Source organism: Cyanistes caeruleus, chromosome 36 (genome assembly GCF_971803275.1).
Source record: "Cyanistes caeruleus chromosome 36, bCyaCae1.hap1.1, whole genome shotgun sequence".
NCBI classification, from domain to species: Eukaryota; Metazoa; Chordata; class Aves; order Passeriformes; family Paridae; genus Cyanistes; species Cyanistes caeruleus.
In genome coordinates, this window is record NC_141737.1 from 218,134 (window position 1) to 228,577 (window position 10,444).

The window sequence follows — 10,444 nt, forward strand, 5'->3', positions numbered from 1 at the left end:
ACGGCGCCATTAATTAATGTTTATTAATTATCCCAATTAGGGGCGGGGTCCCGGGGGGGGGTGGGGAGGGGTTTGGGGGGGGGATTCCCCCTTTTTTTGGGGCAAATTTTCATCATTTTGGGACAATTTTGTTTCATTTTGGGTCAATTTTTCCATTTTTTGGGGTTCCTCACCCATTTTTTGGGGTGATTTTTCCAATTTTTGGGTCAATTTTTCTTCATTTTGGGGCGATTTTCTCATTTTTTGGGGTGATTTATCCTCTTTTTGGGGCTCCTCCTCCGTTTTTTGGGGCAATTTTCCCATTTTTTGGGGTGATTTTTCCACTTTCTGGGTCGATCTTTCCATTTTTTGGGGTTCCCCGTCCCGATTTTGGGGCGATTTCCCCCAATTTTGGGTCAATTTCCCCCATTTTTGGGGCTCCTCATCCTCATTTTGGGTCGATTTCCCCCATTTTTGGGTTGATCTTTCCATTTTTTGTGGTTCCTCCCCCTCATTCTGGGTCGATTTCCCCCGATTTTGGGTCGATTTTTCCATTTTTTGGGGCTCCTTCCCCGTTTTTTGGGTCGATTTTTCCATTTTTTGGGGTTCCCCATCCCGATTTTGGGGCGATTTCCCCCGGTTCTGGGGCAATTTCCCCCGATTTTGGGGCGATTTCCCCCGTTTTTGGGTCTCCTCCTCCATTTTCTGGGTCGATCTTTCCGTTTTTTGGGGTTCCCCATCCCGATTTTGGGGTGATTTTCGCCGATTTTGGGTCTCCTCCCCCATTTTTTGGGTCGATCTTTCTGTTTTTTGGGGTTCCCCGTCGGGATTTTGGGGCGATTTCCCCCGATTTTGGGGTGATTTCCCCCGATTCTGGGGCGATTTCCCCCGTTTTTGGGTCTCCTCCCCCGTTTTCTGGGTCGATCTTTCCGTTTCTTGTGGTTCCCCGTCGCGATTTTGGGGTGATTTCCCCCGATTCTGGGGCTCCTCCCAGGGGAAGGAGACGCCCAGGCCGCGCATGCGCTGGCGGTAAACGCGCTCGAAGCGCCGGCTCTGCTCCGCGCTCAGGTGGTTCCGCCAGTCCCCGGAGATGCCTGGAACGGGCAGAAAACGGGCGAAAATGGGAAAAAACCAACAGGAACGGGGAAAAAACGGGGAAAAATGGGAAAAAACCAGCAGGAACAGGCAGAAAACGGGCGAAAATGGGAAAAAACCAACAGGAACGGGGAGAAAACGGGCGAAAATGGGAAAAAACCAGCAGGAACGGGCAGAAAACGGGCGAAAATGGGAAAAAACCAACAGGAACGGGGAGAAAACGGGCGAAAATGGGAAAAAACCAGCAGGAACGGGGAGAAAACGGGAAAAAATGGGAAAAAACGAACAGAAACGGGGAAAAAACCAACAGGAACGGGGAGAAAACGGGCGAAAATGGGAAAAAACCAACAGGAACGGGCCCAAAACGGGGGAAAATGGGAAAAACCAGCAGGAACGGGGAAAAACGGGCAGAAAACGGGCGAAAATGGGAAAAAACCAGCAGGAACGGGGAAAAAACCAACAGGAACGGGGAGAAAACGGGCGAAAATGGGAAAAAATGAACAGAAACGGGGAGAAACCAACAGGAACGGGGAGAAATGAACAGGAACGGGGAAAAAATGAACAGAAACAGGAAAAAATGAACAGAAACGGGCCCAAAACGGGGGAAAATGGGAAAAAATGAACAGGAATGGGGAAAAAACGGGGGAAAATGGGAAAAACGTACAGAAACGGGGAAAAAATGAACAGAAACGGGGAGAAAACCAACAGGAACGGGCCCAAAACGGGGAGAAAATGGGGGAAAATGGGAAAAACCAACAGAAACGAGGAGAAAATGAACAGGAACGGGCCCAAAATGGGCGGAAATGGGAAAAACCAACAGGAACGGGGAGAAAATGAACAGAAACGGGGAGAAAACGGGGGAAAATGGGAAAAATGAACAGAAATGGGGAAAAAATGAACAGAAATGGGGAAAAACGGGGCGAAAACGGGGGAAAATGGTCAAAACCAAATGAAAATGGGGACTAAACAAACAGAAATGGGGAAAAAACACAAAAACGGGGAAAAAAAGGGGAAAAAATGGGAAAATAAACTGGAAAAAAGGGGAAAAATCTCCCCTCCGTGCGAAATTGTCCCTAAAATGTGTCCCCAAATGTCCCCAGGATGTCCCCAGGATGTCCCAAAGTGTCCCCAATGATGTCCCCAGGTGTCCCCAGTGTCCCCAGTGGTGTCCCCAATGATGTCCCCAGGTGTCCCCAATGTCACCTTTCCTGAGGAAGGGTCCCCGCCGGGGGTCCAGGATGAACAGGGGGGGTACCCAGGGTGTCCCCAATGATGTCCCCAGGTGTCCCCAGTGTCCCCAGTGTCCCCAGTGTCCCCATGGTGTCACCTTTCCTGAGGAAGGGTCCCCGCCGGGGGTCCAGGATGAAGGCCGGGCTGCGGCTGAAGTTGCTCATGGGGTTCTCCCTCATGGCCCCGAAGGAGGCGTTGGCCACCACGGCGTCCACGGCGGCCGCGCTCAAACGGCGACCCAGGAACGCGCAGAGCCGCTGGACACTGCCCCGCAGGTCCTGGGGGGGACATTGGGGACATTGGGGACATTGGGGACATCAGGGACATCATTGTCACAGTGTCACAGTGACCATCAGTGACCATCGGTGGCCACCACGGCGTCCACGGCGGCCGCGCTCAAACGGCGACCCAGGAACGCGCAGAGCCGCTGGACACTGCCCCGCAGGTCCTGGGGGGGACATTGGGGACATTGGGGACACTGGGGACACCATTGGGGACATTGTCACAGTGTCACAGTGTCACAGTGACCATCAGTGACCATCGTTGGCCACCACGGCGTCCACGGCGGCCGCGCTCAAACGGCGACCGAGGAACGCGCAGAGCCGCTGGACACTGCCCCGCAGGTCCTGGGGACAGTGGGGACATTGGGGACACCATTGGGGACACTGGGGACACTCGGGGGGGATTTGGGGACATTGGGGACACTCAAGAGAATTTTTGGGGACATTGAGGCGACATTGGGGTGACCCTGAGGTGACACCGGGGGTGATACTGAGGTGTCTCCAGGTGTCCCCAGGTGTCCCCAGCTGTCCCCAGGTGTCCCCAGGTGTCCCCAGGTGTGTCCATGATGTCCCCAGCTGTCCCCAGCTGTCCCCAGGCGTGTTTTTGGTGTCCCCAGGTGTCCCCAGGTGTGTTTTTGGTGTCCCAGCTGTCCCCAGGTGTCCCCCGGTGTCCCCAGGTGTCCCAGCTGTCCCCAGGTGTCCCCAGGTGTGTTTTTGGTGTCCCCAGGTGTCCCCAGGTGTGTTTTTGGTGTCCCCAGGTGTCCCCAGGTGTCCCAGGTGTCCCCAGGTGTGTCCCAGGTGTCCCCAGGTGTCCCCAGGTGTTCCCAGGTGTGTCCCCAGGTGTCCCAGGTGTCCCCAGGTGTCCCCAGGTGTGTTTTTGGTGTCCCCAGCTGTCCCCAGCTGTCCCCAGGTGTGTCCCCAGGTGTGTCCCCAGGTGTCCCCAGGTGTGTCCCCAGGTGTGTTTTTGGTGTCCCCAGGTGTCCCAGGTGTCCCCAGGTGTCCCCAGGTGTGTCCCCAGGTGTGTTTTTGGTGTCCCCAGGTGTGTCCCCAGGTGTATTTCAGGTGTCCCCAGGTGTCCCCACCTGCTGCAGCTCCTCGTAGCTGATCCAGAAGAAATTCTCGCGGCCGCGGAGCTGGAGCCACCCCCGGACGTGCTGGAACCACGACCCGAAGGGCACTGGGGACAGCGGGGGGACATTGGGGACACCCAGGGGACATCAGGGACACCCAGGGGACACCCAGGGGACACCCAGGGGACATCGGGGGGACATTGGCGGGACATTGGGGACACCCAGGGGACACCCAGGAGACACCCAGGGGACATCAGGGGGACATTGGGGACATCAGGGACACCCAGGGGACACCCAGGGGACACCCAGGGGACACCCAGGGGCACCAAACCCCCAAATCCTGACCCCAAAACCCCAAAATCCCCGTTCCAAACCCAAAAATCCCCGTTCCAAACCCCAAAATCTCCACCCCAAACCCCAAATCCTGACCCCAAACCCCTGGAAGTTCCCGTGTTTTCCACCCAAATTCTTTTAAATCCTGAAAATTCCCAATAAATCCCCCCCCAAAATCCCTGAATCTTCTCCAAAATCCCCAAATTTCTCCCCCAAAATCCCCAAATCTCCCCCAAATCCCCGAATTTCTCCACAAAAATCCCCAAATCTCCTCCCAAAATCCCTAAAAATCTCCCCCAAATCCCTGAAAATCTCCCAAAAATCCCCAAAAACCCCAAAAATTCCCCAAATTCCCCCCAAAATCCCTGAATCTTCTCCAAAATCCCCAAAATTCCCCCCAAAATCCCTCAAAATCCCCCCAAAATTCCCAAAATCCCTGAAAATCTCCCAACAACCCCCAAATCCCACCAAAATCCCCAAAATTTCCCCCAAAAATCTCCAAAATTCCCCCCAAAATCCCCAAAATACCCACAAAATCCCTGAAAATCTCCCAAAAATCCACAAAAACCCCACAAATTCCACAAATTCCCCCCAAAATCCCCCCAAAATTCCCCAAATCCCCCCAAAATCCCCAAAATTCCCCCAAAATTCCCCCAAAATCCCCAAAATCCCTGAAAATCTCCCAAAAATCCCCCCCAAACCCCCGAATTCCCCCAAATTCCCCCCGAAAATCCCCAGATCCCCCCCAGACTCCAGGTCCGGCACCGTCTCCCTCCAGGAATTTCTCCATGAACTCCTCGAGGCTCCCGGGGTCTTTGTAGGGCCGGAAGATCCGGGAGAAGTGGAACAGGGACACGAGGACGTCCTTGGGGTCCCTGACGGTGTAAATCACCTGCCACAACCCCAAAATTGACATTTCTCACCCCAAAACTGACAAAATTCCACCCAAAACCCGCATTTCTCACCCCAAAATTGACATTTCTCACCCCAAAACCCGCATTTCTCACCCCAAAACTGACAAAATTCCACCCAAATCCCGCATTTCTCACCCCAAAACCGGCATTCCTCACCCCAAATCCCGCATTTCTCACCCCAAAACCCGCATTTCTCACCCCAAAACCGGCATTTCTCACCCCAAAACCCGCATTTCTCACCCCAAAACCGGCATTTCTCACCCCAAAACTGACAAAATTCCACCCAAAACCCGCATTTCTCACCCCAAAACTGACAAAATTCCACCCAAAACCCGCATTTCTCACCCCAAAACCGGCATTCCTCACCCCAAATCCCGCATTTCTCACCCCAAATTCCGCATTTCTCACCCCAAAACCGGCATTTCTCACCCCAAAATTGACATTTCTCACCCCAAAACCCGCATTTCTCACCCCAAAACCGACATTCCTCACCCCAAAACTGACAAGATTCCACCCAAATCCCGCATTTCTCACCCCAAAACCGGCATTTCTCACCCCAAAACTGACAAAATTCCATTTTTCCCAAATTCCCATTTTTTCTCCCCAAATCCCCATTTTCCCCAAAAAAATTCACATTTTTTCCCCTAAAATTCACATTTTTTCCCCTATAATCTCCATTTTTTCCCCTAAAATCTCCATTTTTTCACCTAAAATCTCCATTTTTTTTTCCCAAATTCCCGTTTTTTGTGCCCAAACCTTGGCCCTGGAGCTGAAGAAGGCTCTGGGGAAGAGCTGCACGGGCAGGTGGGAGCTGATGATGCGGGGCCCAAAATCCCCATTTTTCACCCCAAAATCTCCATTTTTTCACCTAAAATCCCCATTTTTTCACCTAAAATTCTGGGGTTTTTTCCCATTTTCCCCAAATTCCCGTTTTTTCTCCCCAAATCCCCATTTTCCCCAAAAAAATTCACATTTTTTCCCCTAAAATTCACATTTTTTCCCCTATAATCTCCATTTTTTCGCCTAAAATCTCCATTTTTTCACCTAAAATCTCCATTTTTTTTCCCGTTTTTCCCAAATTCCCATTTTTTCTCCCCAGATCTCCATTTTCCCCCAAAAAATTCACATTTTTTCATGTAGAAATCCCATTTTTTCACCTAAAATCTCCATTTTTTCACCTAAAATCTCCATTTTTTCACCTAAAATCTCCATTTTTTTTCCCGTTTTTTCCCAAATTCCCGTTTTTTGTGCCCAAACCTTGGCCCTGGAGCTGAAGAAGGCTCTGGGGAAGAGCTGCACGGGCAGGTGGGAGCTGATGATGCGGGGCCGGGCGTTGCTCCGGGCGCGGCGCAGCCCCAGCAGCGTCTCCAGCCACGGCCCCCGCTCCCAGTTGGGAACCGAGCGGCACCACTGGGGGTCCCCGTCCTGCCGGATCAGGCTCAGGATCTCCAGCATCCAAACAGTTCCTGGACAGCGGGGGAGGTTTGGGAATTCCGGGGATTTTTTGGGAATTTTTGGGATTTTTTGGGAATTTTTGGGATTTTTTTTTTTGATTTTTTTTGGATTTTTTGAGATTTTTTTTTCTTTTTTTTTTTTGATTTTTTAGGGGTTTTTTAGGGGTTTTTGGCCCAAAAATCTCTTTTTTTTCCCCAAATTCACTTTTTTTTTGCCCCAAAAATATCCATTTTTTCCCCCAAAATCTCGTTTTTTCCCCCAAAACCTTTTTCCCCCAAAATCACAATTTTTTTCCACAAAATTTCAATTTTTTTCCCCCAAAATCACCTTTTTTCTCCAAAATCTCATCTCTTTTCCCATAATCTTATTTTTTCCCCCAAAATCTCAATTTTTTCCCCCAAATTCTCATTTTTTCCCCAAAAATCTCATTTTTTAACCCCTAAATCTCACTTTTTTCCCCCAAAATCTCTTTTTTCCCCCAAAATCTCAATTTTTTCCCCCAAATTCTCATTTTTTCCCCAAAAATCTCATTTTTTAACCCCAAAATCTCATTTTTTTTCCCCCCAAATCTCTTTTTCTCCTCCAAAATCTCAATTTTTTTCCCCAAAATCTCATTTTTTTCCTCCAAAATTTTTTTTTCCCCCAAAAATTTCATTTTTCCCCCAAAATCTCAATTCTTTTCCCCAAAATCTCAATTTTTTTCCCCAAATTCTCATTTTTTCCCCCAAAATCTCATTTTTTTCCCCCAAAATCTCCATTTTTCCCCCCAAATCTCAGTTTATTTTTCCCGAAATCCCCGTTTTTTCCCCCAAATCCGCGTCTCTGGCCCCGATCTCACCGGATTTCTGGTAGGTGACGTTGAAGACGTCGTCGTCCTCCACCGGGAACTCCCGGGCGGCCTCGAGGCCCCGGGGGGAGTAAAGGAGCCCCGGGAACGTCACCCCCTCGTGTTGGAAATACCCGCAGGACATCGGGGAAAAACCTGCCAAAATCACCCCAAAAATCACCCAAAAATCACCCCAAAATCATCCCAAAATCACCGCAAAAATCACCCCAAAATCTGCTAAAAAAACTGCCCAAAATTACCCCAAATCACCCCAAAATCACCCCGGGAACGTCACCCCCTCGTGCTGGAAATACCCGCAGGACATCGGGGAAAAACCTGCCAAAATCACCTGAAATCACCCCAAAAATCATCCCAAAAATCATCCCAAAATCACCCCCAAAATCATCCCAAAATCTGCTAAAAAAACTGCCCAAAATCACCCCAAAAATCACCCCGGGAACGTCACCCCCTCGTGCTGGAAATACCCGCAGGACATCGAGAAAAAACCTGCCAAAATCACCCCAAAATCACCTGAAATCACCCCAAAAATCATCCCAAAATCACCCCAAAATCTGCTAAAAAAACTGCCCAAAATTACCCCAAATCACCCCAAAAATCACCCCAAAATCACCTGAAATCACCCCAAAAATCACCCCAAAATCACCCCAAAAATCACCCCAAAATCATCCCAAAATCTGCTAAAAAAACTGCCCAAAATTACCCCAAATCACCCCAAAATCACCCCGGGAACGTCACCCCCTCGTGCTGGAAATACCCGCAGGACATCGGGGCTGAAACCTGCCAAAATCACCCCAAATCACCCCAAAAATCACCCCAAAATCATCCCAAAATCATCCCGAAATCACCCCAAAATCACCCCAAAAATCATCCCAAAATCACCCCAAAAATCACCCCAAAATCATCCCAAAAATCATCCCAAAATCTGCTAAAAAAATTGCCCAAAATTACCCCAAAATCACCCCCAAAATCATCCCAAAAATCACCCCAAAATCACCTGAAATCATCCCAAAATCACCTGAAATCACCCCAAAAATCACCCCAAAAATCACCCCAAAATCACCCCAAAATCACCCCAAAAATCACCCCAAAATCACCCCAAAATCACCCCAAAATCACCCCAAAATCTGCTAAAAAAACTGCCCCAAATCACCCCAAAATCACCCCAAAAATTACCCCAAAAACTCCCAAAATTCCCCCAAAAATTCCCCAAAAAAATCCTAAAATTTTTTGGGTTTTTTTGTGGGAATTTTGGGGGGATTTTTGGGAGAATTTGGGGAAATTTTTGGGGGTTTTTTTTGGTAATTTTGGGGGTTTTTTTATGGGAATTTTTGGGGTTTTTTGGGGTTTTTTTTTTGGTAATTTTTGGGTTTTTTTGGGGAAATTTTTTGCAGTTTTTTTGTGGATTTTTTTTGGGTTTTTTGTGGGAATTTTGGGGGGATTTTTTAGGGGGGAATTTGGGGTTTTTTGGGGTATTTTTTTGGGTTTTTTAATGGAAATTTTGGGGAGATTTTGGGCCTTTCTTTGATGCCGAATTTTGGGATTTTTCTGGAATTTTTCTGGAATTTTTTTGGGATTTTTGGGGGATTTTTTTGGGATTTTTTTTGAATTTTTTCGAGATTTTTTGGGGATTTTTTGGGATTTTTTGGGAAATTTTTTGGGATTTTTTTGGGAATTTTTTGGGATTTTTTTGGGAATTTTTGGGGGATTTTTTTGGGGAATTTTTTTTTATTTTTTCGGGATTTTTTTTTTATTTTTTTTGGGAATTTTTGGGGATTTTTTTTTGATTTTTTGGAATTTTTTGGGGATTTTTTTTTTATTTTTTTTGGGAATTTTTTGGGAATTTTTTTTGGGATTTTTTTCGGGACAATTCCGGGTTTGGCACCCGCGCCCCTCCCCCACCCCCCCAAAAACCCCCGGGGACAAAACCGCGGGGTGGGGGAGGGGCGGGACCCCCTGAAATGGGTGGGGGAGGGGCGGGACCCCCCGAGGGGGGGATGGGACCCCCTGAAATGGGTGGGGGAGGGGGGGAACCCCCTGAAGGGGGTGGGGGAGGGGTCCCGGCACCTCCCGCCCCTCCCCCACCCCCCCCCAAAACCCCTCCGGGAACAAAACCGCGGGGTGGGGGAGGGGCGGGACCCCCCGGGGGGGGTGGGGGAGGGGCGGGACCCCCCGGGGGGGGTGGGGGAGGGGCGGGAGGTGCCGGGACCCCTCCCCCACCCCCCAAAAATCCCCCCCTGCCCCTCCCCCACCCCTCACCTGCAGCCGCCGCCGCACCTGAGCCGAGCTGTGGGGGAGGGGCCACGCCCGACCCCGCCCGCCCCTCCCCCACCCCCGGCCCCTCCCCCACCCCCGCTTTACGCAACACCCCCCGGACCGGTTCCGCCCCTCCCCCACCCCCACCCCCCCCCAGCATTTTGGGGTTCCGCCCCTCCCCCCACACCCCAATAAAATAAAATCAAATAAAATTAAAAATAAAATAAAAATTGAAAATAAAATTAAAAATAAAAATAAAAATTAAAAATAAAATAAAAATAAAATAAAAATTAAAATTTGGGGTTTTTTTCCACCCCCCCCAAAAAAATAAAATAAAACCAAACAAAATAAAATAAAATAAAATTAAAAATAAAATAAAATTAAAATTTGAAGTTTTTGGGGTTTTTTTCCACCCCCCCCCAAAAAAATAAAAATAAAATAAACCAAATTAAAATAAAATAAAATTAAAACAAAATAAAGCAAAATAAACTAAAATAAACTAAAATAAAATAAGCCAAAATAAAATAAAATAATAATAAATAAAAATAAAATAAAATAAACCAAAATAAAATAAAATAAAATAAAATATAAATACATAAAAATAAAATAAACTAAAATAAACCAAAATAAAATAAACTAAACTAAAATAAACCAAAACAAAATAAAATAAAATTAAAAGAAAATAAACCAAAATAAAATAAACTAAAATAAAATAAAAATAAATAAAAATAAAATAAAATAAACGAAAATAAAATAAAAATAAATAAAAATAAAATAAAGTAAATCAAAATAAAATAAAATAAAACATAAATAAACCAAAATAAAATAAACTAAAAATATAAATAAATAAAAATAAACTAAACTAAGCTAAATCAAAATAAAATAAAATAAACCAAAATAAAATAAAATAAAATAAAATAAAAATAAAATAAGCCAAAATAAATTAAAATAAAATAAAATAAAATAAAAGAAAAGAAAATAAAATAA

At 47.1% G+C, this 10,444-nt stretch overlaps 1 protein-coding gene and 1 long non-coding RNA gene across 3 annotated transcripts; both read right to left on the reverse strand.

Annotated features, from left to right (window-relative positions):
• Position 1: 1 nt before the first annotated feature.
• On the reverse strand, positions 2-2,606 carry LOC147647530 (uncharacterized). Its single transcript, XM_086871584.1, has 2 exons — positions 2,402-2,606; positions 2-1,073 (listed from the first exon to the last, which is right to left on the reverse strand). The coding sequence occupies exons 1-2, from the start codon at positions 2,481-2,483 to the stop codon at positions 37-39; spliced, it is 1,119 nt and encodes a 372-aa protein (XP_086727710.1). The 5' UTR covers positions 2,484-2,606; the 3' UTR covers positions 2-36.
• Positions 2,607-2,665: 59 nt separating this feature from the next.
• Positions 2,666-7,536, reverse strand: LOC111944211 (uncharacterized). Of its 2 annotated transcripts, none has more exons than XR_015281475.1 (5): positions 7,196-7,536; positions 5,659-6,368; positions 4,754-4,880; positions 3,668-3,762; positions 2,666-2,752 (listed from the first exon to the last, which is right to left on the reverse strand). It is a non-coding gene; the product is annotated as an uncharacterized LOC111944211 (long non-coding RNA). The 2 variants fall into 2 exon arrangements; XR_015281474.1 differs by lacking the exon at positions 2,666-2,752 and adding an exon at positions 2,846-2,930.
• Positions 7,537-10,444: the final 2,908 nt, after the last annotated feature.